Source organism: Pristis pectinata, chromosome 8 (genome assembly GCF_009764475.1).
Source record: "Pristis pectinata isolate sPriPec2 chromosome 8, sPriPec2.1.pri, whole genome shotgun sequence".
Classification (NCBI taxonomy): Eukaryota; Metazoa; Chordata; class Chondrichthyes; order Rhinopristiformes; family Pristidae; genus Pristis; species Pristis pectinata.
The window spans coordinates 31837165-31861382 of NC_067412.1; the positions used below are offsets into that span (position 1 = coordinate 31837165).

Consider the following 24218-nt stretch of genomic DNA (forward strand, 5'->3'; position numbering starts at 1 on the left):
GTTCATACAGATCAATTCATTACACAGTGCATTGAGGTAGTACAAGGTAAAACAATAACAGAATGCAGAATAAGGTGTAACAGCTACAGTGCAGGTAGAAAATAAGGTGCAAGGTCATAACGAGATAGATTGTGAGATCAAGAGTCCATCTTATCATACTAGGGAACCATTCAATAGTCATAACAGTGGGATAGAAGCTGTCCTTGAGCCTGGTTGTTCGTGCTTTCAGGCTTTTGTAACTTTTGCCCAATGGGAAAGGGGAGAAGGGAGAATGTCCGGGGTAGGTGGGGTCTTTGATTATGCTGGCTGCTTTACTGAGGCAGCGAGAAGTATAGACAGAGTCCACAGATGGGAGGCTGGTTTCTGTGACGTTTTGAGATGTGTCCACAACTCTCTGCAGTTTCTTGTGGTCGTGGGCAGAGCAGACGCCATACTAAGCCGTGATGCATCCAGATGGGATGTTTTCTATGGTGCATTGAAAAAAATTGGTGAGTGTCAAAGGAGACATGCCAAATTTCTTTAGCCTCCTGAGGAAGTAGAGACACTGGTGAGTTTTCTTGGCCATGGCAACTACATTGTTGGACCAGGACAGGCTATTGGTGATGTTTACTCCTAGGAATTTGAAGCTCTTAACCCTTTTGACCTCGGCACTGTTGATGTAGACAGGATCATGTGTACTTCCCCCCCTTCCTGAAGTTAATGACCAGCTCTTTAGTTTTGATGACATTGAGGGAAAGGTTGTTGACATGGCACCATGTTACTAAGCTCTCTATCTCCTTCCTGTACTCCAACTCATCATTATTTGAGATATGGCCCACTACGGTGGTGTCATCTGCAAATTTGTAGATGAAGTTAGAGCAGAATCTGGTCATGTGGTCATGAGTGCATAGGGAGTAGAGTAGGGGGCTGAGGACGCAGCCTTGTGGGGCACCAGTGTTGAGAATAATTGTGCTGGAGGTGTTGCTGCCTATCCTTACTGATCTGTTGGTCAGGAAGTTAAGGATCCAGTTGCAAAGGAAGGTGTTGAGTCCCAGGTCTCGGAGTTTGGTGATGTTTGCTTGGAATTATAGTATTGAAGGCAGAGCTGTAGTCAATAAACAATAGTCTAATATTGGTGTCTTTCCTTGCCACGACTGACGGCTGGTCTAGGACTCGATTTTGGGTTGGTATTGTCTCTTGGCATCTCTGATAGCTTTACGTATCTCAGTTTCTTGTATAGGTCAGGGTCACCTGATTTGACTTCAGTACTGATTTGACCGAAGTCCCAGACTTCAGTAGGGAGTGGATCTCCCAGTTCATCCATGGTTTCTGGTTTGGGAACACCCAGATTGTCCTCTTTGGTACACAGTCCTCAACACACTTGCTAATAAAGTCTGTGATGGTGGTGACATCAAGGCTGGCAGCTGAGTCTTTGAACATGGACCAGTCTATTGACTCAAAGCAGTCATGTAGAAGCTCATCTATTTCCTCAGACCAGTACTGCACAACTTTCTGTACTGGATCCTCCCGTTTCAGCTTCTGTTTGTATGCGGGGAGAAGGAGCACATCCTAGTGGTCTGATTTACCAAAGTGTGGGCAGGGGGTGGTTCGGTAGGCAGCTTTGATGGTTGTATAGCAATGGTCAAGGGTGTTTAGGCCCCTGGTTTACTTGGAATTCTTCATATTCAACCAGGCATGTCTGGTAGCTTTTGAAAAGTATCACTCTGCACAGGCTTTGGATGAACTTTTGGGTCATTCTGTGCTCTCTCTTTCTCAAATATGTGCACGCACAGACTGCTTTAGGCTTTTGCATGTACATAGTAGAACTTGCGGCCTGGTCAGAAAATGTATTTGAAACAAAACTTGCCTTTGATTTGTACCTAACACCAATTCAGACATCAGCCGTTTGTTGTGCTCTCCTGCACTCATTCCAGTTCCATTTACTACATGGATTCTAACGCATGGGAGGCCAACGGGCAGCCAATACACTCAGATGTTTTTAGTGCCTAGCTCTAAACTTTTTACCCCATAACAAGATTAATCAATCAGGAATACAGAGAACAGTAGTTGTGTGGGAAGATGAATCTCTGCTTTAGAATAGTATGCTTAGTATTTCTGATTTCTGCTCCATGCTACAGCTGAGAGACACACAATGAGACAGTTCTGATGAAATATCTTCAACCTGAAAAGTTAACTCTGTTTCTCATTCCATAAATGCTACCTGACTTGCTGAATGTTTCCAGCATCTTTTGTTTTTATTTTAGAGCTATATGGTGACTGCTCCTGTTAATTCAAATGAGTAACATATATGACAACAAATGTGGTACCTTTATTCAGTAAGGGCAATGGAGACAAGCCAGGTAACTATAGGCCAGTTAGTCTAATGTTAATGGTTGGGAAATTATTGGAAAAAATTCTGAGGAATAGGATTAATCTACACTTGGAAAGGCAGAAATTGGTAAGGAATAGAATAATAGATCTTGTCTAATTTAATTGAGTTTTTTTAAGAGTAACTACAGTACATTTGATGTGGTTTACATGCACTTCAGCAAGGTGTTTGATGAGGTCCCACATGGAAGGCTAGTCAAAAGGTTAGAGAAGTTAGAAACCATGGGATCCAAGCTAACATAACAAATTGGATCCAAAATTGGTCTGGTAATAAGAGAAAGAGGGTAATTGTGAAGGGTTGCTTTCGTGATTGAAAGCCTGTGATGAGTGGTGTACCACTTTGCTATATACAATAACAACTTAAATGTGAATGTAAGGGGTATGATTAGGAAGTTTGCAGATGACAATTTTTATTGGTGGTGTTATTGACAGTGAGGAGGGGAGTCTTGGGTTACAGAATGACATTGATTGGCTGGGCAGGGCAATGACAGATGGAATATAATTCTGATATGTGTATGGTGATCCATTTTGGGGTCTAAATAAGGTTAGAACATACATCATGAATGGTAGGACCCTAGGGAATTGAGAAACAAATGGACTTTGGTCTGCAAGACCTTGGGATTGGCAGCACAGATTGATAGGGTGAGGAAGAGGGCATACAGGATGTTTGCTCCATTCCTGAGCATAGAGTGTAACAGCAGGGAGGTCTTGGTACAAATTTATAAAATGTTGGTTAGGCCACCGCTAGAATATTATCTGCAGTTCTGGTCATCACACTATAGGAAGGACAAGATTGCACTAGAGAGGGTGCAGAGGAGATTCACCAAGAAGTTGCCTGGAATAGAGAGTTTCAGTTATGAAAAACTGGGTTGGCTGAGTTTGTTTTCCTTGGAGTGTTGGAGGCCAAGAGGGGACCTGTTACAAGTACATAAAATTTATGAGAGGCTTGATCTGGGTAGATAGTAAGAAATTTATCCCCATGCAGAGGCATCTAAGACAAAATATAAATTTACGGTGAGGAGGAAGAGATTTAGAGAGGATCTGATTAAGATTTTGTTCACACAGAGGATGTTTGCAATTTGGAGTACATTACTTGAGAAGATGGTACAGACAGGTACTCTCACGGCATTAAAGAAGCACTTGGATGAGCACCTGAATTGCCAAAGCATGGGAGGATATGGACCAAGTGCTGGGGTAGATGAGTTTAATATATAAAGGTATAAGTATATTTGAATACTGGTGAAGCATAAATATTAGTTTTACAGATAACTTTGTCAAGGTGCCTTTTTAATTGAATAAACCGTTATAAAACTAATGGGGAGAATCTTTCCTTAATTTTATTTCAGCTGATTCAGGGTAAGCTAAATCCAGAAGCACCCATATATCCAAGAAAACTGATGGGGCACCAGTGGTGTAGCTAGTACAACTGCTGCCTCTCAATGCTAGCAACCCAGGTTTAATTCTGACCTTGGGTGCTGTCTGCATGGAGTTTGCACGTTCTCTCTCTGACTGCGTGGCTTTCCCCCAGGTGCTCTGGTTTCCTCCCACATCCCAGGGACATGTAGGCTGGGAAGGGTTATTGCCACTGTAAATTGTCCCTTGTATTTTACGAGTTGACGGGAATGTGGGGCGAATAGGTTACAGAAGAATTGCCCTCTGGGCTGATTTCGACTGAATGGGCCCACTGGCCGCCTCCTATCTCAGAATGCTGGAAGAACTCAGCAGGTCAGGCAGCATCTATGGAGGGAAGATAACAGTCGATGTTTCGGGTCAAGACCCTTCATCACGACCTGAAACGTCGACTGTTTATTTCCCTCCATAGCTGCTGCCTGACCTGCTGAGTTCCTCAGATTCCAGCATCTGCAGAATCTCTTGTGTCTCTGTAGCCTCCTTCTACGTTGTATGGAAACATGAATCATCACCTTGTTGTTCCTGGGAGCTTGCTGAGCCTTACACTGCCACAGTGACTACGGAGTTCAGTGCTGCTGCGGAACGACCTCTGGGTGAAAGTTTCTGCAACTCTCTAGTCCTCCGCGCTCAATGGAGAGCGCATGCGCGACGTGACCCGGCCCCCAAAGTTGGGGACTGGTGTGCAGTCGGGCTGGTTTCGGGTTGCACCGCTTGCTGGCGGCTTCTCTGACGACGTTGTCCCGGCGGCTTGGGCCGACCGGCTGCAGCTCCCACATCAGGTGGTACTCGCACCCCATCGCCGGCCATCAGTTCGACGGCAGGCTTCATGTCTCGGCGCCTCTCGCAGCATCCGGCCTGGGCCGCTCCGTTTCCATAACAACCGGCCTCCCGCCACAAGGGCGGAGAGGACACAGCGGGTTCACTCGACCTTCAAAGGCAGCGGGTGCTGCTGCCCCAGTCTGACAGGGCCGGGCTGCTTGAGTTGCAGTTGGAACCGGTGCGGACGGAGGAGGGAGGCAATGTGGCTGTTGTGCAGTGATCTTGTGAGTTAAGTCAGGTTTATTGTCATATGCGCAAGTACATGTATGCACAGGTGCAGTGAAAAACTTACTTGCAGCAGCAGCATCACAGGCACACAGCATCAGAGACACAACATTCACAAGAAAAACATAAATTATACGAGAAAAAACACAATCAGCAGAAAAAAAAGTCTGTGGTAGTACAAAGTGGACCTAGTGTTGCTATACTCAAGTAGTGATTAACGTTGTGTCAGTTGGTTCAAGAACTGAATGGTTGAAGGGAAGTAGTTGTTCTTGAACCTGGTGGTGTGGGACTTAAGGCTTTGGTACCTCCTGCCCGATGGTAGCTGCGAGAAGATGGCCTGGCCCGGACGGTGGGGATCTTTGATGGTAGATGATACCTTCTTGCAGCAGTGCCTCATGTAAATACTTTTGATGGTGGGGAGGGATGTGCCTGTGAGTTATTGGGCTGAGTCCATTACTCTCTGCAGCATACTCAATGCTGGTGCTAATTGATGCCATGTCAATTTCCAGGAATGGGATGTGATCTGTGTATTCCTGGAAATTGACAATGGCATCACCTTTCCTTGCAATCATTCACTGCTCATTCATCCTAGCCAAGTAAAGCAGAACCTCAAACAGAGCAAGAATATGACCAAGGTAAACCTGCTGCAGCAGGAAAACAGTGACCAGAGAGACGTAAAAGATGACTAGTTAGTTGGAAAGTTTTCTCAAAGTGAATCTGTCAGAGGTTAAGGGAAAGAAGATATAGAACAAAGAACAGCACAGCACAGGAAAAGGACCTTTGGCCCACAACGTTGTACCGAATTAATTAAAGTAACAATGCCTAATTAAACTAATCCCTTCTTCCTGCACATGGTCCATATACTTCCATCCCTGCATATTCACGTGCTTACCTAAGAGCCTATTAAACACCACTATCATATCTGCCTTCACCACCACCCCGGCAGTGTATTCCAGTCACCCACTACTCTAGTAGATGTGCTACTAAAGTGGATCTTTAGTGTATGAGAGGTCTGTTTAAGAGTCTGATAACAGTGGGATAAAAGCTGTCGAGTCTGGTGTTATGAGTTTTCAATCCTTTTGTATCTTCTGCCTGGCAGGAGAGAGGAGAAGAGAGAATGGCCGACGGAGATGTGGGGGGATGTCCTTGATTATATTGGTTGCTTTCACGAGGCAGCGAGAAGTGTAGACGGAGTCAATGGAGGAGAGACTGATTTGCATGCTGGACTGGGATGCATTCAGAACTCTCTGCAATTCCTTGCAGTCTTGGGCAGAGCAGTTGCCATACCAAGGTATTATGCATCGATGCTTGCTTTGGTGCATCTGTAAAAATTGGTGAAGGTCAATGGGAACATGCTGAATTTCCATAGCCTTCTGACAAAGTAGAGGTATTGGTTTTCAAATTTCTTTGAACTTCCTTTTGTAAGGAGGATACAGGCTAGGGAAGATAATTTAGTAAAGGAATGAGAAAGTCTTCAGGGAAGAATCTTTCCCATCTGGGATGAATTTAGGAGTGCAGTTGTAAGGCATTGGCTGGGTGGCATGGTATCACAGCCAAAGTTTATTTTTGCCATACATACACAAGCATCATAAATCATTGGGTAGCAGTCAGGAACAAATTGCCCAGGCTGGTTTTCCTTCCCAGGGCATTGAGGTTAATTGTGTAAATTTCTGCCACCCTCTTGAAGACTTGTCACACACTGTTTTGAAAAGTAAGTCAATGAGCAAACATGGCATTTTAATTGTGGTGATTATAGAATATCCTTCATTTAACAGAAGTGTTTGTTGAAGACCAATGTTTACATTAAAGACTAGTGTTTTCAGGTTCAACAATTTCTGTAATTATGCTTTGATCTATTTTGCAGACACAAAGTGAAGCATTTGTGAAATCATAACATGGTTATCAAGGTGTTTTTTCCAAGTTGCTGTCCAGAAGCAGAAAGTGGCCTGCTGCTAGGTCGTTGGATTCCAGAGCAGAATGCTGCAGTTGTCCTTGCAATTATTCACTACCCTTTCATCCCAGGCCAAGTAAAGCAATATCTTGAGCAAATTAAGAATGTGACTACAGTAAACGTCTCGGTGCTTGGATCCTGGAGCAGTCATAGTTCTCGGGCAAAAGAAAACCTTGATCAATTTCTGCAAGATCTGAGCTCCATCTTTCCACATGATCTCTGGTTCCAGTTAACGCAGGAGAAAGAAAGCAAATCAGTATTTGACTGTCATGTAGTTCAAAAATGTAGTAAGAACAACAAGGAAAGTGTCATCTTAATCCACTATGATCAACGCAAGGTTATGCTGTCAAAGTTGCATGATCTGGATACTAAAATCCTTCAGGACAACCACAACACTGGAGTGGAGTCAGAAGTTATTACCTCAGATTTTGCTGCAATTTTTGATACTGTCGCAAAATGCGAACTTTTGTTTATGATTGATAAATATGATGAAACTCCAATCAAATTTACTCACTGGCAGTCTGAAGGACGAGAGACTAGTATTGTTGTGGAACTTGCAAAACAAGCATCAGTACCTGTGTGTATGGTTCTTTTATTCCTGGTGACTTTTATATTGAATATCTGCAAAAGCAGGTAATTGATATTAGAGAAACTTTTTAAATATTTAACATAGTCAAAATTAAAGTTTTTGTAGCCTAGGGTAACAAAACAGTTACTATTTTAAAACATATTTTACACATGAAACAAGACTCAAAGAGGTTATATTGCAGATTTTGCAGGAGTAGATTCCTTAAACTTTTGCATTTTGGACTTGACTTATAGGTTTTGCCAGATAGCTAATATATAAATATTTAATTACAAGAAACCTCTGGAGGTGAAGGGTGTAGTGGTAAGAACTGAAGGTATAGGGTTCATTATGCTTATGCCATTTTTGCTCCTTATGAAGTATTGTAGCTTCTATTTTTTTATGACACTAGTGAAACTAGAATAAACAGAGTTGTTTACAGTGGGAATCAAAATTTAGCAAAATATAAAAACCCTAAAGTATTTTCAGACTGTATTTTTATCTGAAATGGCTATGAATGCAAATACAGCCTCTTTTTTAGATAAAAAAAAGAGGCTGCATTTGCATTCTCATTAATTTTTTTTTAATGAGAATGCTTTACAAGAGTACCAGGATACAAATCACAAAATTGGAAGAAGGGAGAAATTTATGGCAAAGCAGTGGAGGTTTTACCATGTGTTTACCATGCTGTACCTAATCTACATAAGCTGTAACTTGATTGATTTTTCTCTTGGCCTCAATTCAAAAAGGTTGAGGCTTCAACTCCCACTCAAAGTGAAAAGAATAAAAATGCCAGCTTGTGAATCAGTGCAGTGCTGAGTGAGTGCTGCATTGTGGGAGCTGTCATCTTTTGTCCTCATCCAAAAGGAGGAGGCAGCAAGAACATACCTATCTTCAATGATGGCAGAGCTAAGCATGTGAGTCCTAAAGATAAGACTGAAGTATTCATAGCCAATCTCAGCTTCCTTTCGTGATCCTGACCATGACAGAACCCAGTCTTTGGCCAATTAAATTCACTACACATGACATCAGAAAATTTATGAGAACATTAGAAACAGCAAAGACAACGGACCCAGACAATATAACAGCCATAATATGGAAGATTTGCATTCCAGACAATCCACACCTCTGTCAAGGTGTTTCAGTACAATTGCAAATTTGGCATCTACGAGACAATCTGAAAAATTGCCCAGGTATATCCTTTTCACAACCAGGTCAAATCCACTCCAGGTAATTACTACCCAATCAGTCTACACTTGATCACAAGCAAATTAATGGAATGTGACATTGGTAGTGCCTTCACATGGCTCTTACTCACCAATAACTTGTTTACAAATGCTCAGTTTAAACTTCAAGATCAAATGGCTTCAGACCTCATCACAGACTTGGTTCAAACAAAGACCAAGAACTGAATTCCAGAGGTGAGGTAAGAATGACTGCCTTTCATATCAAGGTGTCATTTGACAGAGGGTGGCGGCAAGGAACATTGGAAAATACTCATCATTAGGCATGGGATTAATATGGGTATGTGCCGACTGGTAGGCACAGGCATCATTCATTGAATGGCCTGTTTCCATGCTATATAACTCTGACTTTCCCAAAGACTTTCAACCATCTACAAGGTACAAATCAGGAGTCTGGAATTCTCTCATTTGCCTGGATGAGTGCAGCTCCAACCACATTTGAGGTTGAACATGGTCCAGGACAGAACAGCCCATTTGATTTGGCCACTATTCCATCATCCTGATGCTTTAAATAGGCTTTAATAAGTTTCTTATAAACATGACATATTGAAATTGCCAGGGTATTTTCTAAAATAAATATAGAACATAATAGGTTTATTGAGTTATTAATATAAAATTCATTGTGGATGCTTAAATATTTCTGGTGGTTAAAAAAGGTTTTGTAAAAGAACCACACTTCATCTGAACTGATGCGATCTGGACAGTTGTTTTTATACACTTAAAGATCATGGAGACTCAAACTTTATTGATATACTTGCATTGGTGGTTATATGCTGATGATCATGCAGTGTTGATCTGTTCACAATTTATGGAACAGTCATGTGTTTAGACAATAAAAAAAAAAGCACATATTCTTCTACTGTGGGCTGGAAATGGGTGCAACTTTTAAGTGAAACCATGGAATTACTGAAATATATCTTCATCATTGGATCATATTGGATTAGATCTCAATGCAGTTTAATGCAGGAAGTTGGGATTAAAATAAATCAGAGTTTATGTTTTTATCAAGTATCAACTTCATAACCAAAACAAAAAAGCTGCAGATACTGAAAGCCTGAAATAAAAATAAAAAATGCTGGAAATAGTTGCTTGGCAGCATCTGTGGGAAGAGAAACAAATTTAATGTTTTAGGTCAATGATCTTTCATCTGAATGAGAAAAAAATTAGAAATAATTTGAGACTGATGAATAAGGACAGAGGAGGTCAAGAGAGGAGGAAAAATGCTGGAACTGAGATATCTGTAGGTTGTTTTCCCTTGTATTGAGCTGAACTAGGAGAACAGATACATCTGGTAGGAGTAAAACGAGACAAGACTTACTGAGCAGCACAACCCAGAACTTTAAATGATTTTTGACTCTAAGTGAACACTATAAATATAAACATAATATTATAGCATAATACACTACAAATAATAACATAAATTATAAGAAACTTCAAAAGCATTATGATTTAAAAAATACAAAATATTGTGCACTGATGTCTTCTCTACCCTTATGATCTCACATGGCCTTAACTCTTTATTGTAGCTTCAGTTCACATGTGTCTCTTTCTATATTTGATTCTGAACAGAAGTAACTCCAGCAATCACTCAAAGAAGACTTTTCCTGTCCATGTGGGTGATTGTCCTGTCCACAGTCATTTGCAAATTGCCCTTACATAGTGTTTTTCCATTCCTCAGAGCTGACATTATGGATTAAACAAGATTTGAAATAAAGTCTGTCCCAACTTTACCGCTCTCGACAGTGACGTTTGAAGAGCACCAATCAGCTTCAGCAGTTTTATTGTCATTCAACATAATTCCTGAGAGGAGTACCATTGACCTATCCCTGCAGAAATAAAACAAAACAGAAGTTTCTCTGTGGCTCCAGTTATATGATCTAGGCTACTCAGAGCTAGTTTGTAAATGAACAATTCATTTCACAGAGTTTACATGCAGACTTTTGACATGTATGAATCCTCAAAGCATACGTCCAGCTCACTTCCCCAAAAACTGATGTATTATCAGAAGCATATCATTATTTTCTATGGTCCACCATTTTATTGCTCTCTTATTTCGTGGCATCTTCCAATGCAAGTATAGAATGTGTGGTCTCTGCCCTTTTATCTCATTCGTGCCCATCTTGAAGCAGCAACCCATTTGTACTTCCAATTTAGTGTACCGCATTTACTGCTTACAATATGATCACTGCATTGGAGAAACTAAATGCGGATTGAATGTCCGCTTTGTAGAACACTCCTTCCAGCTGCCAAAGGTGACCCTGAGCTTCCAGTTCCCTGTCACTTTAATTTTGCCTCCCAGTCTCACTCGGACTCTTCTGCCTCTCTGTTCCTGCGAAGCCCAGCATTACTTTGAAAAGCATCTCCCAATTAGGCCTCAGGATTCAACAATTTCAGATTACCGGTTTGTGTTAGGATTGGTGAGTTCTGATGAAAGATCATCAGTGACAGCATTAACTCAGTTTTTCTCTCTTTCAAGATGTTACCTGGCTCCCTGAATGTTTCTATCAGATTCTTTTTTTTTCAGATTTCTGGTGTATGTAGTTTTATCTTAGATTTCCACCATTGTTTCTTTTTCCTCTCCTCAGTGCTCATTCATCTCCTCCCTATTTACAACTCCTGATATATCAGCTGTGCCTAATAAGCCCTCACTGCCCTCTGTCAGCCAGCACCAGCAGGTTTTGTGTCTTTCAGTCTCTCTTGCTTCCACCCTGTCATAGATATTTCCTTTGTTCTTCACCTCCCCCTTCTCTTCAATTTAAAATATGTTCTGTTTCCCATTTTTTCCAGTCCTAATGGAAGGTTATCAGCCTGAAACATTATATCATTTTTTGCCTCCCCATAGGTGTTGCCTAGCCCAAGTATTTTCAACATTTTCTGTTTGCAATAGCGTCCATGTAACTCTCGTCATCATTAGTGTGTAAGCCAACCAGCACATTTCAATGAGAAAAAAATGCTGCGCAAATTGTCACAAGTTGCTGTATGTTATTTGCCAAATATGCCAAAAATCTTCATGAGATTGAGGGTGAAATGCAGTTCAAATGTTTTTCATGAAGTGGCTGCATTTGCACATTAATTGCACATTAAACTTGACATGCATGACCTCTTAATAAAGCAAGAATTATAAATGACCAGTACGTGAACATTTCCTGGATGTTCATTTTTCTGTTTGTGACTTGTTGGATATTTTTCTTAAATGTGACTTTTCCTTTAAGCTCAGTTGTTCTTTTTGTTTGTTTCCCTCCATTTTCTTCCTTTATTTTCTGTATCTACTATGACATTGAATTTGCCCATTCTAATTTATGCTCCTTAGTCCTTCCTCTGTTTATTTCTCAATTCTTTATCTGTTGAATGCCCAAGAATTCAGTGTGTCTTTTTGTTCAAGGCCTGTTTTCCCACTTCCTGTTTCCAGCAACCTAGTGGGCAAAGGTGTTAAAAATCTGGCCCATTAAATGTTTTATTTTGGTATGGTAGACATTTAATTTTTGTGATACTTTTGAATTTTATGATATTGTTTAGCCCAACTTAAATCACACAAATTCGTTCTTTTAAAAAAAAGCTACAAAATTCATAGTTATTTTAATAAAGTGAATAATGTTCCTGTTTCTGAAATTTTAAGGACAGGATTAGAGCTCTGGTTTTAGAGAGGTTGTAGGGCTAGTAAGTCAGAGCCCTGGACTAATAACCTTGGGTCATGGGTTGATATCCCCACCACTGTAACTGAGCAATTTGCTTTCTAAATTTACTTAATTGGTTAAATTAAAAGCCAATATTAATGATCATGAAACTAGCTGATTTTTATTAAGAAACGATTCTGTATTGTTGTTTACTGAAGAAATTTGGCGACCTTTACCCTGTCTATGATATGGTTGATTATTAAATGCCCTGTGAGCCATCAGTCTTTTGTAAGTTGCTAAATAATGTAGCAGTAAGCTGACCAAATACAACAATTTAAGAAGGTAGCTTATTACCTACTCATGGGCAATTAAGGATGGGTAATAAATGCTGGCATTGCTAATGGTGCCCATATCCTACTAATTAGATGCAGAAATTAATAAACTCTTTATGGATATGAGAATAAATAATGTTACTTTTGTTCTTTTGCTGTAGAGTATTAAACGTATGGCCTCTACATATTTTATGGAGTAGGCTTTCAACATGTGTGCAGCTTGCACATCGTTTGGATCACTTGCAGACGATTGCAAGTACTTCAAAAGCACAGAATCACGCAGAGTTTATGAGGTACAGTAGGTTTACCATGATTTTTCATCTAGAAATAACCTTAAAAGAAAACTTGATAATTAGTCATTAGATTTATTTTGCTAAGGTGGCAACTTTATCTAATTAATTTGGGACAAGACATAAAACCATGTGCATTAGAGATATTGAAACCCCCAAAACAGTGGGATTTTTTTTCTTTAATAGTTTGAAAATCTCAAGTTTGACCCCAACCTGTTCACCACTGACCTTTTTGGGTGATAACCATTCAGATCCCAGGCGACAGGTTGGTCATTTTACCATTATATTGAAGCTCCAAACCTCAGCTTCAGTCTCTGGTTTAAATATCATGCAAGGCAGGTGGGTTTCTCAGGCCTTGGTGGGGGTGGAGAGGTGGGTGGTGGAAACAACAGCTTAAAAAAAGATACAGACAGTTGCACCCAGTAGGTAAGTGGATTTCATGTCTGTTTCCATGAACCTGCTCAATCCAGTTTGCCATCCATGGCATCCTCGCCCTCCACATAACTGAACAACTCCCAAAATGTGATCTCCAATTGTCTACATCCTGCTGAATTGTACTTTAGACAGAGCCCAAACAAAACTCTTTAATTTCTCACCTGATTGCTCCCTTTGCCTGATTGATACACAGCATTTGACCTAGAATCCCTTTTCCCCTCCAGCTTCCAGAGCTGTAGCAGTCCCAAGTGGCTTCCTGGCCAACAACCTTAGGCAGCTGGGAAACTGAGACAGAAAATGTTCATCAGATACCTTAATTAAATTGGGCAAAACTGAGGGGAAATTCATTCTTCTTTGTTCCCTGACCATAAAGTGACCTCCCAGCCTTCCACCTATGAGTCAATGTCCAGGCTCACGAGTCTGTTTTTGTCAGTTAATAGATCTGCTAATTTCTACATAAATGGATGACAATTTGCAAACACATAGTTAGAAAATATTTATCAAGAAAGAAACCATACTGGGTTTCATTTCTGCTATTACTTTAAATATTGAATTTTAAGTTAGAAATATAATTGTTTTGCCATGTGGTATGTTCCATATCTAGACATGTTGTAAATACTTTTACTGGGCTGTTGCATTTCCACAACCGGCCTTCTTGCTATTGTTGCAGCTGTATTGAATCAAATTACTGGGATTAGCTGGTCTGTAGCTACCCCATTTAAAAAGCTAAAGAAATTAATGTATTACTTGGAGTAAATGTTTGTAAATGGAATGTCAGCATGCACCATTAAATTGTAATTTTAGTTGAAGTTGGAGGACACTGAAAATTTTTGCCCATATTGACAGATGCTTAAGCAGAGATCAGCACTCCTTTACATCAATTGAGAAAGTTTTGGGGTTAGAAATTAACTCACAATCTCTTGTACTAAATCTACAGCTTCATATTATATTGTGTTTCCTAAATCTGGTTGTATTTGGAAGTAAATTTTGAAAGTTGAGTACAGACACATGTGTTTAATACAAACAACAGAGCATGAATTTCCATCTCTGTGACTTCAAAAGCATGAAGAAGATTGGATGAAAACAAGCTTTAGTGAGTAAATAAAGAAGGTTATGGTACCTAGTACGTTCAGGAGCATGAGGAGTGAAGAGAAAAGTAGCAGAGTGAAAAATAAACTAAGTCACAGAAAATTGAGATGGTGAGTAGTAACTCAGATCAGTGATGGGGAAAATGTAATTTTTTATTTGCGAAAATGTTCTCACTTAGGATTTGAAACTACAATGTCAGTTTGCAGATGATGTCAGTTTGGGAAAATAGTTTATACTGAGGAAGACCGATAAAATAATAACATTCTTTTTAACAAACCCCTACTTGCCAAATTAAGTTCAGTATGGATTATTGTGAGGTAGAGTATTTTGGTATGAGAAGTAAGGAGGCCACCTTAAGAAAGTAGGAGTCTAAATGGGGTAGAGGCACAAAGATAGCTAGGTGACAGATTCATAAATAAAGCATAAATAATGCAGGTTATGCAAACAAAACACTGAGATTCAATTCTACGAGAATAAAATTTGAAGGCAATTACACAAGTATTGTAGCTAGAATAGGCCACATTTGGACTGCTGTGCACAATTGTATAAGCCCATAGGCACGAGAGAAAGTAAAAAATAATTTATAAGGAAGAAAGCAGAACCAGGAGAATGAAACTATCAGGAAAGCCTGAGCAGCATATGTTAAAATAAAATTATAATGGGTTTGATAGGATATTTTTTTGTTGTTCTCATTCATTCGTTAAAGATTGGACACTTGTTAATATTTTTAGATGGTGATTATCAAGCTATTGAATTTTGGTGGTATTACAGTCAAACATGATGTTGCCTTCATTTTCATCATGGCTTATTTTGCATTGTGATCAATAGCATGCTGACTCTCACCCATATAAACACCCCTTCACTTTATACCCTCTTACAAAATTGGGACCAGTTGCAATATTTCTTTGTCACCACAGATTAAACGGCATAACTGAGCACCAAAAAGGAAATTGTAAGCAACATCTTCTGATCTGTATGATGCAAGTTGATTTTACCAGCTGAGCAATTGTAACAACAGAATTGTACTATTTTTCAAAGATCAAGCAATGGCTTTTACTTGGTGAAAAATTGGAAAGAAAGTTTGGGAGAGAATCGTATTTGTATGATTTATGAACAGGAGTAGGCCCACTCAGTCCCTCAAGCCTGCTGTGCCATTTAATAAGATCATGACTGATCTCATTGTAACTTCAATTTGGCATTGCTGCCTATCCATGGTAACCTTTCATCCCCTTCCTTATCAAGCATTTTGCTACCTTTGTCTTAAAAATATTCAAAGACTCTGCTTCCACTGTTCTTTGAGGAAGACAATTCCAAAGATTCTCAACCCTCTGTGAGGAAAAATACTTTGCTTCATCTCTGCCTTAAATTGACAACCTCTTTATTTTCCAACAAAAGGAAGCATCGTCTCCACATCCACCCTGCCAAGATCCCTCAGGATCTTATGTTTCAATAAAGTCCCTTTTCACTTCTCTATACTCTAGTGGATACGAATCTAGCCCATCCAACCTTTCCTCATTAGGCAACCTGCTCATTCCAGCTATTAGTTCAGTAAAAATTCTCTGAGCTGCTTCCAACTTATTAGCATCGTTCCTTAAATAAAACCATTACAGTAGGTGTCGTCTCACCAATAAACTATAACTGAAGTATAATTTCTCTGCATTTGTATTCACCTAGCAATAAACGATAAAATTCTGTTAGTTTTCCAAATTAGTTGCTGTATCTGCTATTAGCCTTCTGCAAACTATATACCTAGATTGTTCTGTATTTCAGAGCTCTGAAATCTCTCCATTTAGATTTTCTTTTACTTTTTTTTCCCAAAATAGAGAATATCCCACATTATGCATCATTTGCCAGATATTTGGCCACTTACCTAACCTACCTGTACCCTTTGTAGCCTTACAAAGGGTACAGGTAGGTTAGGTAAGTGGCCAAATATCTGGCAAATGTTTTTTTAATGGTTATGTTTTTTTTAAACAACAGTTTCCATGCTATCTTTGTATCAGCAAATTTAGTAAACAATAGTTTTGGTGTCTTCATCCAAGTCATTTACATAAATTTGAAAGTATTGAATCCCCATACTGATCCCTGTGGCACACCACTCCTTATATCTTGCCAGCCATGAAGAGACCCACTTATGCCTGCTCTGCTGCTTGTTCACCAGCCGATCTTCTGTTCACACCAACACGTTACCTCCTCTGCCATGAGCTTTAATTCTCTGCAATTTTTTGATGTAGGACCTTATCAAATATGCAGGTCCAAACTGGAGACTGACCTATTTCATCTTTGTGTTAATCAATTGCTTTACTCCTGTAGGTTTATATGACTCTCAAAAATATTAGTAAGATTCCTGGGGATCTATTTCAGAAGCTCTGAACTCTAATGCATCTTAATCACTATGAGGCTTCTAGTAACCAAAAATTATTTGCCATTATGTTACATTTTTTTGGCTTTATATGTGATAGAAGGGAACATTTGCAAATATGTGAACAAAAACATTTTTTTTCATTTCCAGAAAAGCCAACCTCTTTGTTTCATTCCTAATTGATGTGGCCCTTGGAATGTTGCTGATCTCATGGCTTTATCAGCAGAATCGTATTGGTCGGATAGCAGAAGCTCTCATTCCAGCTGCTGATGTAAGATATTTTATATCAGTTAAGGGTATGAAAATTGTGAACTGTTGAGAGAAAATTTTACACCACTTTTATTCCTGCTATTTTGGGGGGATGGAGGGGGGTTGAGAGAGAGAAACACAAAAATTGGATATAACCTTTGTGATCACTCATGTTTTGTCAAGGGGAAAATGCATGTTTTGTAATAATTATATCAGATACATTATTCCTGTCACTTGAGTTCAGTTATGTTTATCACCAATAGATGATTTTTGGTTAGAGTAGCTCTGGCTTGCTATTATGGAATGAAGGTTAGAAACACTTGATGTCATTTATGCATTGATGTTTGCAAATTTGACTTCATAACCAGAGCGTAGAATCAATGTGTAGAACAGATAGGGGACATTCAGCTGACTGAGTCTGTACCAATTATCTTGAAGAATGTTCTAGCCATTTCCCCATATTCCCACAATTTTATCTCTTTCCAAGTATTTATCCAATTCCATTTTGAAGGCTACCATTGAATCATCTGTATGTTGTGTTTAATGAATAATTTTTTTTCACCTGGCCTTCAGTTCTTTTGCCAATAACTTTTATGCCCTCTAGTTGTTGACTCTTTAGCATTGGAAATAGTTCTCTGCATCTATTCCATTTAAGCCTAGATTTCAGACAAGTCTTTTAATCTTCCTCTTATCCTCTTCTCAGACCAAGAACATCATCAGATTCTTTATTCACAGAACTGTAATCACTCAACTCTGAAATCATTTTAATAAAACTCCACTGGCTCTCCAAAGTCTTCTCGTCCTTCCTAATTTGTGGTGCCCAGAATTGGCTACAATACCCCAACTGCAGCCAAATTGGTGTTTCATATAAGTTCAGCATAATTACCTGAATTTTGTATTCTACCTCTCTATATAGCCCAAGAACCCATGTGCTTTATTAACCGCCTTCTTAGCATGTCCTATCACTTTCAAGGATTCATGCATCTTTAAGGTTCCAATTAGTTTGTAGTTATGTTCTTCATTCTTTCCAACAAAATGTCTTGCTTCACACCATGATCCATTCAATTTCAACTGCTGTATCTGCCACTCCACCAGCCTGTCTCTGTCATCTTGAATTTTATTATAATCTTCCTCCATGTTTACTGCATTTCCATGTTTTGTGCCATCTGCACGTTTTGGCCTTGTGTCCTATAGACCCAAGTCTAAGGCATTAATGTATATCAAAATTAGCAGTTATTTTAATAGTGAGCTATGGGGAATTCTATCCCTTCAGTACAATGAACAGCCTTTCACTACCACTGTGTTCCATTCCTTGAGCAACTTTATATCTGTGGTACTACTGGCCCCTTATCCCACGGGCTTCTGTTTTGGTTCTGCTGTGCTTTATCAAACCCCTTTTGAAAGCCCATCTACACTAAGTTAACTATACTGTCTTCATCCATCCTCTCTTATCTCACCAATAAAAAAAGGAGATTCAAAGTGAGTTGCCTTTGGCTGCTTTGCTTTCACGGATACTCAGATGACATTTGGCAATGAAGGTTAACTGGTAAAGAGATTATATATAAATTAATTCATTTATTTTATATGGGCAAAAAATAACAGGAAATTTGTGAGGGACTTCAAAACTGTGATTAATCTGTTAAACTTCATTTAAACCAAATTGTATGAGTGGTGTGAATTATGTCATCAATGTTGTTACATTTAAAGCAATAAGTGGAGTATGATACACCATAAGCAGCTGTACTCCAAACTCAGTGGCAGACTTTGCTGCTCTGCTTACAGTAAAAACATTGAAAATAAGTTAATTTATTTTATAGCAAGAGCAATTATCTGAAATGTGAGATCCTAGACTTATGTGTGCTTTCTGTGCTAAAAATCTGTGATGATGTGATATTAATTAATGTTCAATTATATTTTGTGACAACAGCATATTGCCAAAGAGTTAGAGAAATTGATGGAGTGGCTGATGGGAGCTCCTGCTGGTTTGAAGATGAACAAAGCACTAGACGAAGTACTGGGACACTTCTTTCTTTATCATATTCATCTTTGGATAAGTAAGTCACTTTTTGTATCAGCACTGAAGCGTCCATGTTGTCTGATATTTGACAAAAGTATAATATGGGTTACATTGGTTGGTTTAGATTTTCAAGAGCTATTGGTTCTCAAAGCACAAATATTCATTTGCAAAATTCTAAATTTGGAGGGAAAACCAAAAATGCTTCAGCAAAAATTAAACAGCATAAGTCCTCAGCAGGTCAATCAGCATCTTTGGAGTGATTACCTTTGCCTAGAAATTAAATCATTTAGTGCCACTCTTTTGTGCAGTTCTTGATCTAGTTTCAATGAAAAATCAAACACAATTAAAAATCATGAATGATACTAGTTGCATAATAACCACGGTTTTTGTTCCAATTTGATGTGCTAACACGAGGATGATCAAGGCCAGATGCAGTCTAGTGTGCTACTTCTTGAATTTTCATTTATGCATGCAATGTTTGTAGGCAACTCATACAGAGTCAGGCTTGTAACAAAGCTATAGCATGACTAAGCACCTTCATGGGCAGATCCTAGCTGGCCCTGGGAACCAGATTTGGGTCACCTGTAAGGTAGGCTCAACTGTCCTTCAGTCCCCAGACTATCCCATTTTCTCAAGCTCTAACCTTTGCCTAATCCATCTCCCTTTTGTCCCCTCCCAGCACCTCCCCGACCCCACAGTCTTTTTTGGCATACCAAGCCACTAAAATCTTATACCCTTCCCCAACCTTTGGGCTACTGATCCTACCCAGCCACTGCCAATCCCCTGCAGCCCACCCTCGCCCAATTCATCACTTGTCCCAGATCCCCTTTTTGGTACCTGGCCCTGGCTCAGACTTCACAAGATCACAAGATCACAAGACAAGGGAGCAGAAGCAGGCCATTCGGCCCATCGAGTCTGCTCCAAGGAAAAGGGAAAAAGAAATGGGGAATGGGGAGAAAAAAAACCTATTCTAATCCCAATTTCCGGCCTTATCCCCATATCCCTTGATACCCTGACTATTTAGATATCTATCTATCTCTTCCTTGAACGCCCCCACTGATCTGGCCTCCACTGCTGTACGTGGCAAGGAGTTTCACAAATTCACCACCCTCTGGCTAAAGAAATTTCTCCTCATCTCTGTTTTGAAACTGTACCCTCTAATTCTAAGATTGTGCCCTCTGGTCCTGGACTCACCCACCAAGGGAAACAGCCTAGCCTCATCTACTCTGTCCTTTCCTATCAACATTTTAAATGTGGCTATGAGGTCCCCTCTCATTCTTCTGTACTCCAGTGAGTACAGTCCAAGAGCCGACAAACGCTCATCATACGTAAGCCCTTTCATTCCTGGAATCATCCTCGTAAATCTCCTCTGAACCCTTTCCAACGTCAGCACATCCTTCCTAAGATGTGGGGCCCAAAACTGCGCACAATATTCCAAATGAGGCCTCACTAGTGCCCCATAGAGCCTCATCAACACTTCCTTACTTTTATACACTATACCTCTAGAAATGAATGCCAACATAGCATTCGCTTTCTTTACCACCGATCCGACCTGGTGGTTAACCTTTAAGGTATCCTGCACAAGTACCCCCAAGTCCCTTTGTACTTCCGTACTTTGAATTTTCTCTCCTTCTAGATAATAATCTGCCCGCTTATTTCTGCTTCCAAAGTGTACAACTGCACATTTCTCAACATTGAATCTCATCTGCCATTTCCTTGCCCATTCTCCTAAACTGTCTAGGTCCCTCTGCAACTTTTCCTATCTCCTCAATACTCCCTACTCCTCCACCTATCTTGGTGTCATCCGCAAACTTAGCCACAAAACCATTTACTCCATTAGCCAAATCGTTGATGTACAAGGTAAAAAGGAGCGGTCCCAACACTGACCCCTGCGGCACACCACTAGTAACCGGTAACCAACCAGAACGAGATCCTTTTATTTCCACTCTTTGCTTCCTGCCAACCAGCCAATGCTCCACCCATTCTGCTATCCTACCCGTAATTCCATGACCTCTCATCTTATTAATCAGTCTCTTGTGAGGCACCTTATCGAAGGCCTTTTGAAAGTCTAAATACACGACATCTACCACCTCTCCCTTATCCACCCTACCTGTGAATTCTTCAAAAACTCCAATAGGTTGGTCAGGCAGGATCTTCCCTTCACAAAACCATGTTGGCTAGGACCTATCTTGCCTTGCGCCTCTAGGTATTCCGTAACCCCATCCTTGAGGATAGATTCCAATAATTTTCCCACCACTGACATCAGACTAATAGGTCTGTAATTTCCTTTATGCTGCCTCCCACCTTTATTATACAACGGAACTACATTTGCAACCCTCCAGTCCTCCAGAATCATGCCGGAATCTATTGATTCCTGGAAAATTATCGCCAATGCCTCCGCTATCTCTAAAGCCACCTCCTTCAGAACCCGGGGATGCACCTCATCCGGTCCGGGAGACTTATCAGTCTTTAGCCCATTTAGTTTTCCTAGCACCTTCTCCCTAGTAATCTTAACTGAACTCAGTTCCATTTCGTGAGACTCCTGACTAACCAGCACATTGCTGATGTCCTCCATGGTGAAGACCAATGCAAAATATTCATTCAATTCCTCTGCCATCTCTCTATCGTCCATTACAATACCTCCTGCACCGTTATCAATTGGTCCTATATCAACCCGTGTCTCTCTTTTACTCCTTATGTATTTAAAAAAACTCTTAGTATCCTTTCGAATGTTATCCACCAACTTCCTTTCATAATTCATCTTTTCTTTCCTAATGACCTTCTTAGTTTCTCTCTGCAGGTTTTTAAAAGCTTCCCAGTCTTCTGTTTTCCCAATAATTTTTGCTTCTTTGTACGCCGCCCCTTTTGCTTTTATTTTAGCCTTCACCTCTTTCGTTATCCACATTTGTGCCTTTTTTCCATTCAAAACCTTTTTTCTTGGAATATATCTATCCTGCATTTTCCTTTTTTCCTGTAGAAATTCCTTCCATTTCTCCTCCGCCGTCCCTCCAGCTAGCTTACTCTTCCAATCAATTTGGGCCAACTCCTGTCTCATACCACTGTAATTTCCTTTGTTCCACTGAAGTATCGATACACCAGTTATCAGCTTCTCCTTCTCAAACTTGAAACTGAACTCAATCATATTGTGATCACTGGTTTCCAGTGGTTCCTTTACGTTTAGTTCCCTAATCACCTCCAGTTCATTACACAGCACCCAATCCAAAACAGCCGATCCCCTGGTGGGCTCTTCAACAAGTTGCTCCAGAAAAACGTCCCTTAGACATTCCACAAACTGACTCTCCTGAGTTCTACTGCCTTGCTGGATTTCCCAGTCCACCTTCATGTTAAAATCCCCCATAATTATCTTCACATTGTCACTCTGGCATGCTTTTTCTATCTCAAACTGCAACTTATCGTCCACTTCCTGACCGCTATTAGGGGGCCTATATATGACTGCTACTATTGTCCTTTTACCCTTGCTATTTCTTAGCTCCACCCATAAGGATTCCACCTCCTCTGACTTGCCTCATTTTCTTCATGCTTTCATAGATGGCAGCACATGAAAAAGAAAGTCCTTGACTGTAACTGTTTATTCAGTAACAAACAACAGCTTTTGCCTCGTGTACACTGAATTATCCAGCAATTCTTCTTTGAACAAAACAATAGTTGGCTATCCAACTGTTTAATCTTCCTTAACAGGCATTGGTCAGTTAGTAGTTACTAGTTCTCCTTTGCCTACTGCTTTAGAGTTTTCAGTCTATTTAACTTTTATTGCACATTTCCCTGAACAAATTTGAAAATTTCTTCCTCCTTAGTACTTTAATATTCCAAACAAGTAATGCTTCATTGACCAAGCCCGTTAGAATTAGTGTAATATTAGCTGCACAAAGTAATTTTTGTTTGCATGTAATTTTGATATCTTTTCTTTTTCCATGCATTATTTTGGTTAATACAATTGCATAAAAATTAAAAATAATAGCACAAATTCCAATTTCAAGGTGATAAAACTAACAATTCCAACAAAAGATAACATTCCAAGAAAGCGTTACACTTCCATTGTAAATTTACCAGATTTTTAAAACTGCATTACCAACACTAAGGTATTTTGTAATTTTACAATTTTTTAGTCCTTCATAGATGACATTTCATAATTGTATTGGAGGTTAGAATGATTTCTGAGTAGTCTCAGGTGAAGAGAGCTAACGTCAGGAAGGCAAGAACGGCCAATCATGTCTTTTTTGGTGAGGTCGAAGGGTAGTAAAAGCAGTGTTTATGGCTAAGTGGTATCCAAAGCAACTTTTTTCAGCAAGGATGTGATAAATGGCAATTGTAGTTGCTGAAAAGAGGAAGATCATACCAGGAAATGTATGTACAGCAAACAGGGAATGTGTTGATAATCATGCAGACTTGTTCAGAACTTCAAATTTTCTTTGATCAATATCATGATACCAATTCAGTGCATGTTTACTCCACAGGTTATATCCATCTGATGTCTCCATTTATTGAGATGATCCTGTGGTATGTTGGACTGTCAGCATGTCTAGGCTTGACTGTGGCCTTATCCATTGTTTCTGACATTTTTGCTCTCCTGACATTTCATATCTACTGTTTTTATGTATACGGGGCCAGGTAAGGTATCAATCTTTTTTAAGAACTTAGAACAGATTAATAGCTAGAAACACAGGAAATGAAAATAAAAGACCATAAAGTTTGGACTGAGTAAACAAAAGCATTTGTTATGTTCAGGGATAATAATTAGTCTTTTACTACCCAGGCAGACATCAGGCATTGTTTTGTACACAAGAAGCAATAGCATTCCAAATCTGTATTTTACCAAATAAACTGGCCAAGCTTCTCTCATAGGTGTCACCCAAGGCATTCCTTATTGACCTAAATGACTGTGGGGTCATCTTCATCACAGGGAAGTCTGATTCTGTTTTTGCCACCACCATCTAGGGAAGGGCAGTGGGTGTGATCGTGCTTGTTCTTCATATGATAGTCGAATAAATTTTCCATAAAAAAGGTTTTTTTAAATTGTTTGTATTTCCATGTTTCTAATGACATGGGCAATATATGCTTTGTTTGTGATTCAGGGGTAACTGATCTCAAAAGGCCATTCTAATGCTTCTCAGGTGCAGTAGAGTAACACCAGGACCTTTTTGACCTTTTACAGTGGTGTGTTCCCAGCTCCTTATCAGCACCCTTCTGTGGTGTGTTCGGAAGACTTGTAGCTTTGTAACTCAACATTT

The 24218-nt window shown here is 39.7% G+C and overlaps 1 protein-coding gene across 1 annotated transcript in view; it reads left to right on the forward strand.

Moving 5' to 3' along the window:
• Positions 1 to 4345: 4345 nt before the first annotated feature.
• The window catches only part of pigq (phosphatidylinositol glycan anchor biosynthesis, class Q), a 38358-nt gene continuing 18485 nt past the window's right edge, over positions 4346 to 24218 (forward strand). The window contains exons 1-6 of the mRNA XM_052021364.1: positions 4346 to 4820; positions 6686 to 7405; positions 12689 to 12820; positions 16854 to 16974; positions 18880 to 19006; positions 23445 to 23598. Coding sequence (XP_051877324.1) covers positions 6717 to 7405; positions 12689 to 12820; positions 16854 to 16974; positions 18880 to 19006; positions 23445 to 23598 — 1223 coding nt within the window. The 5' untranslated portion in view covers positions 4346 to 4820; positions 6686 to 6716. The remainder of the gene's footprint in view (positions 4821 to 6685; positions 7406 to 12688; positions 12821 to 16853; positions 16975 to 18879; positions 19007 to 23444; positions 23599 to 24218) is intronic.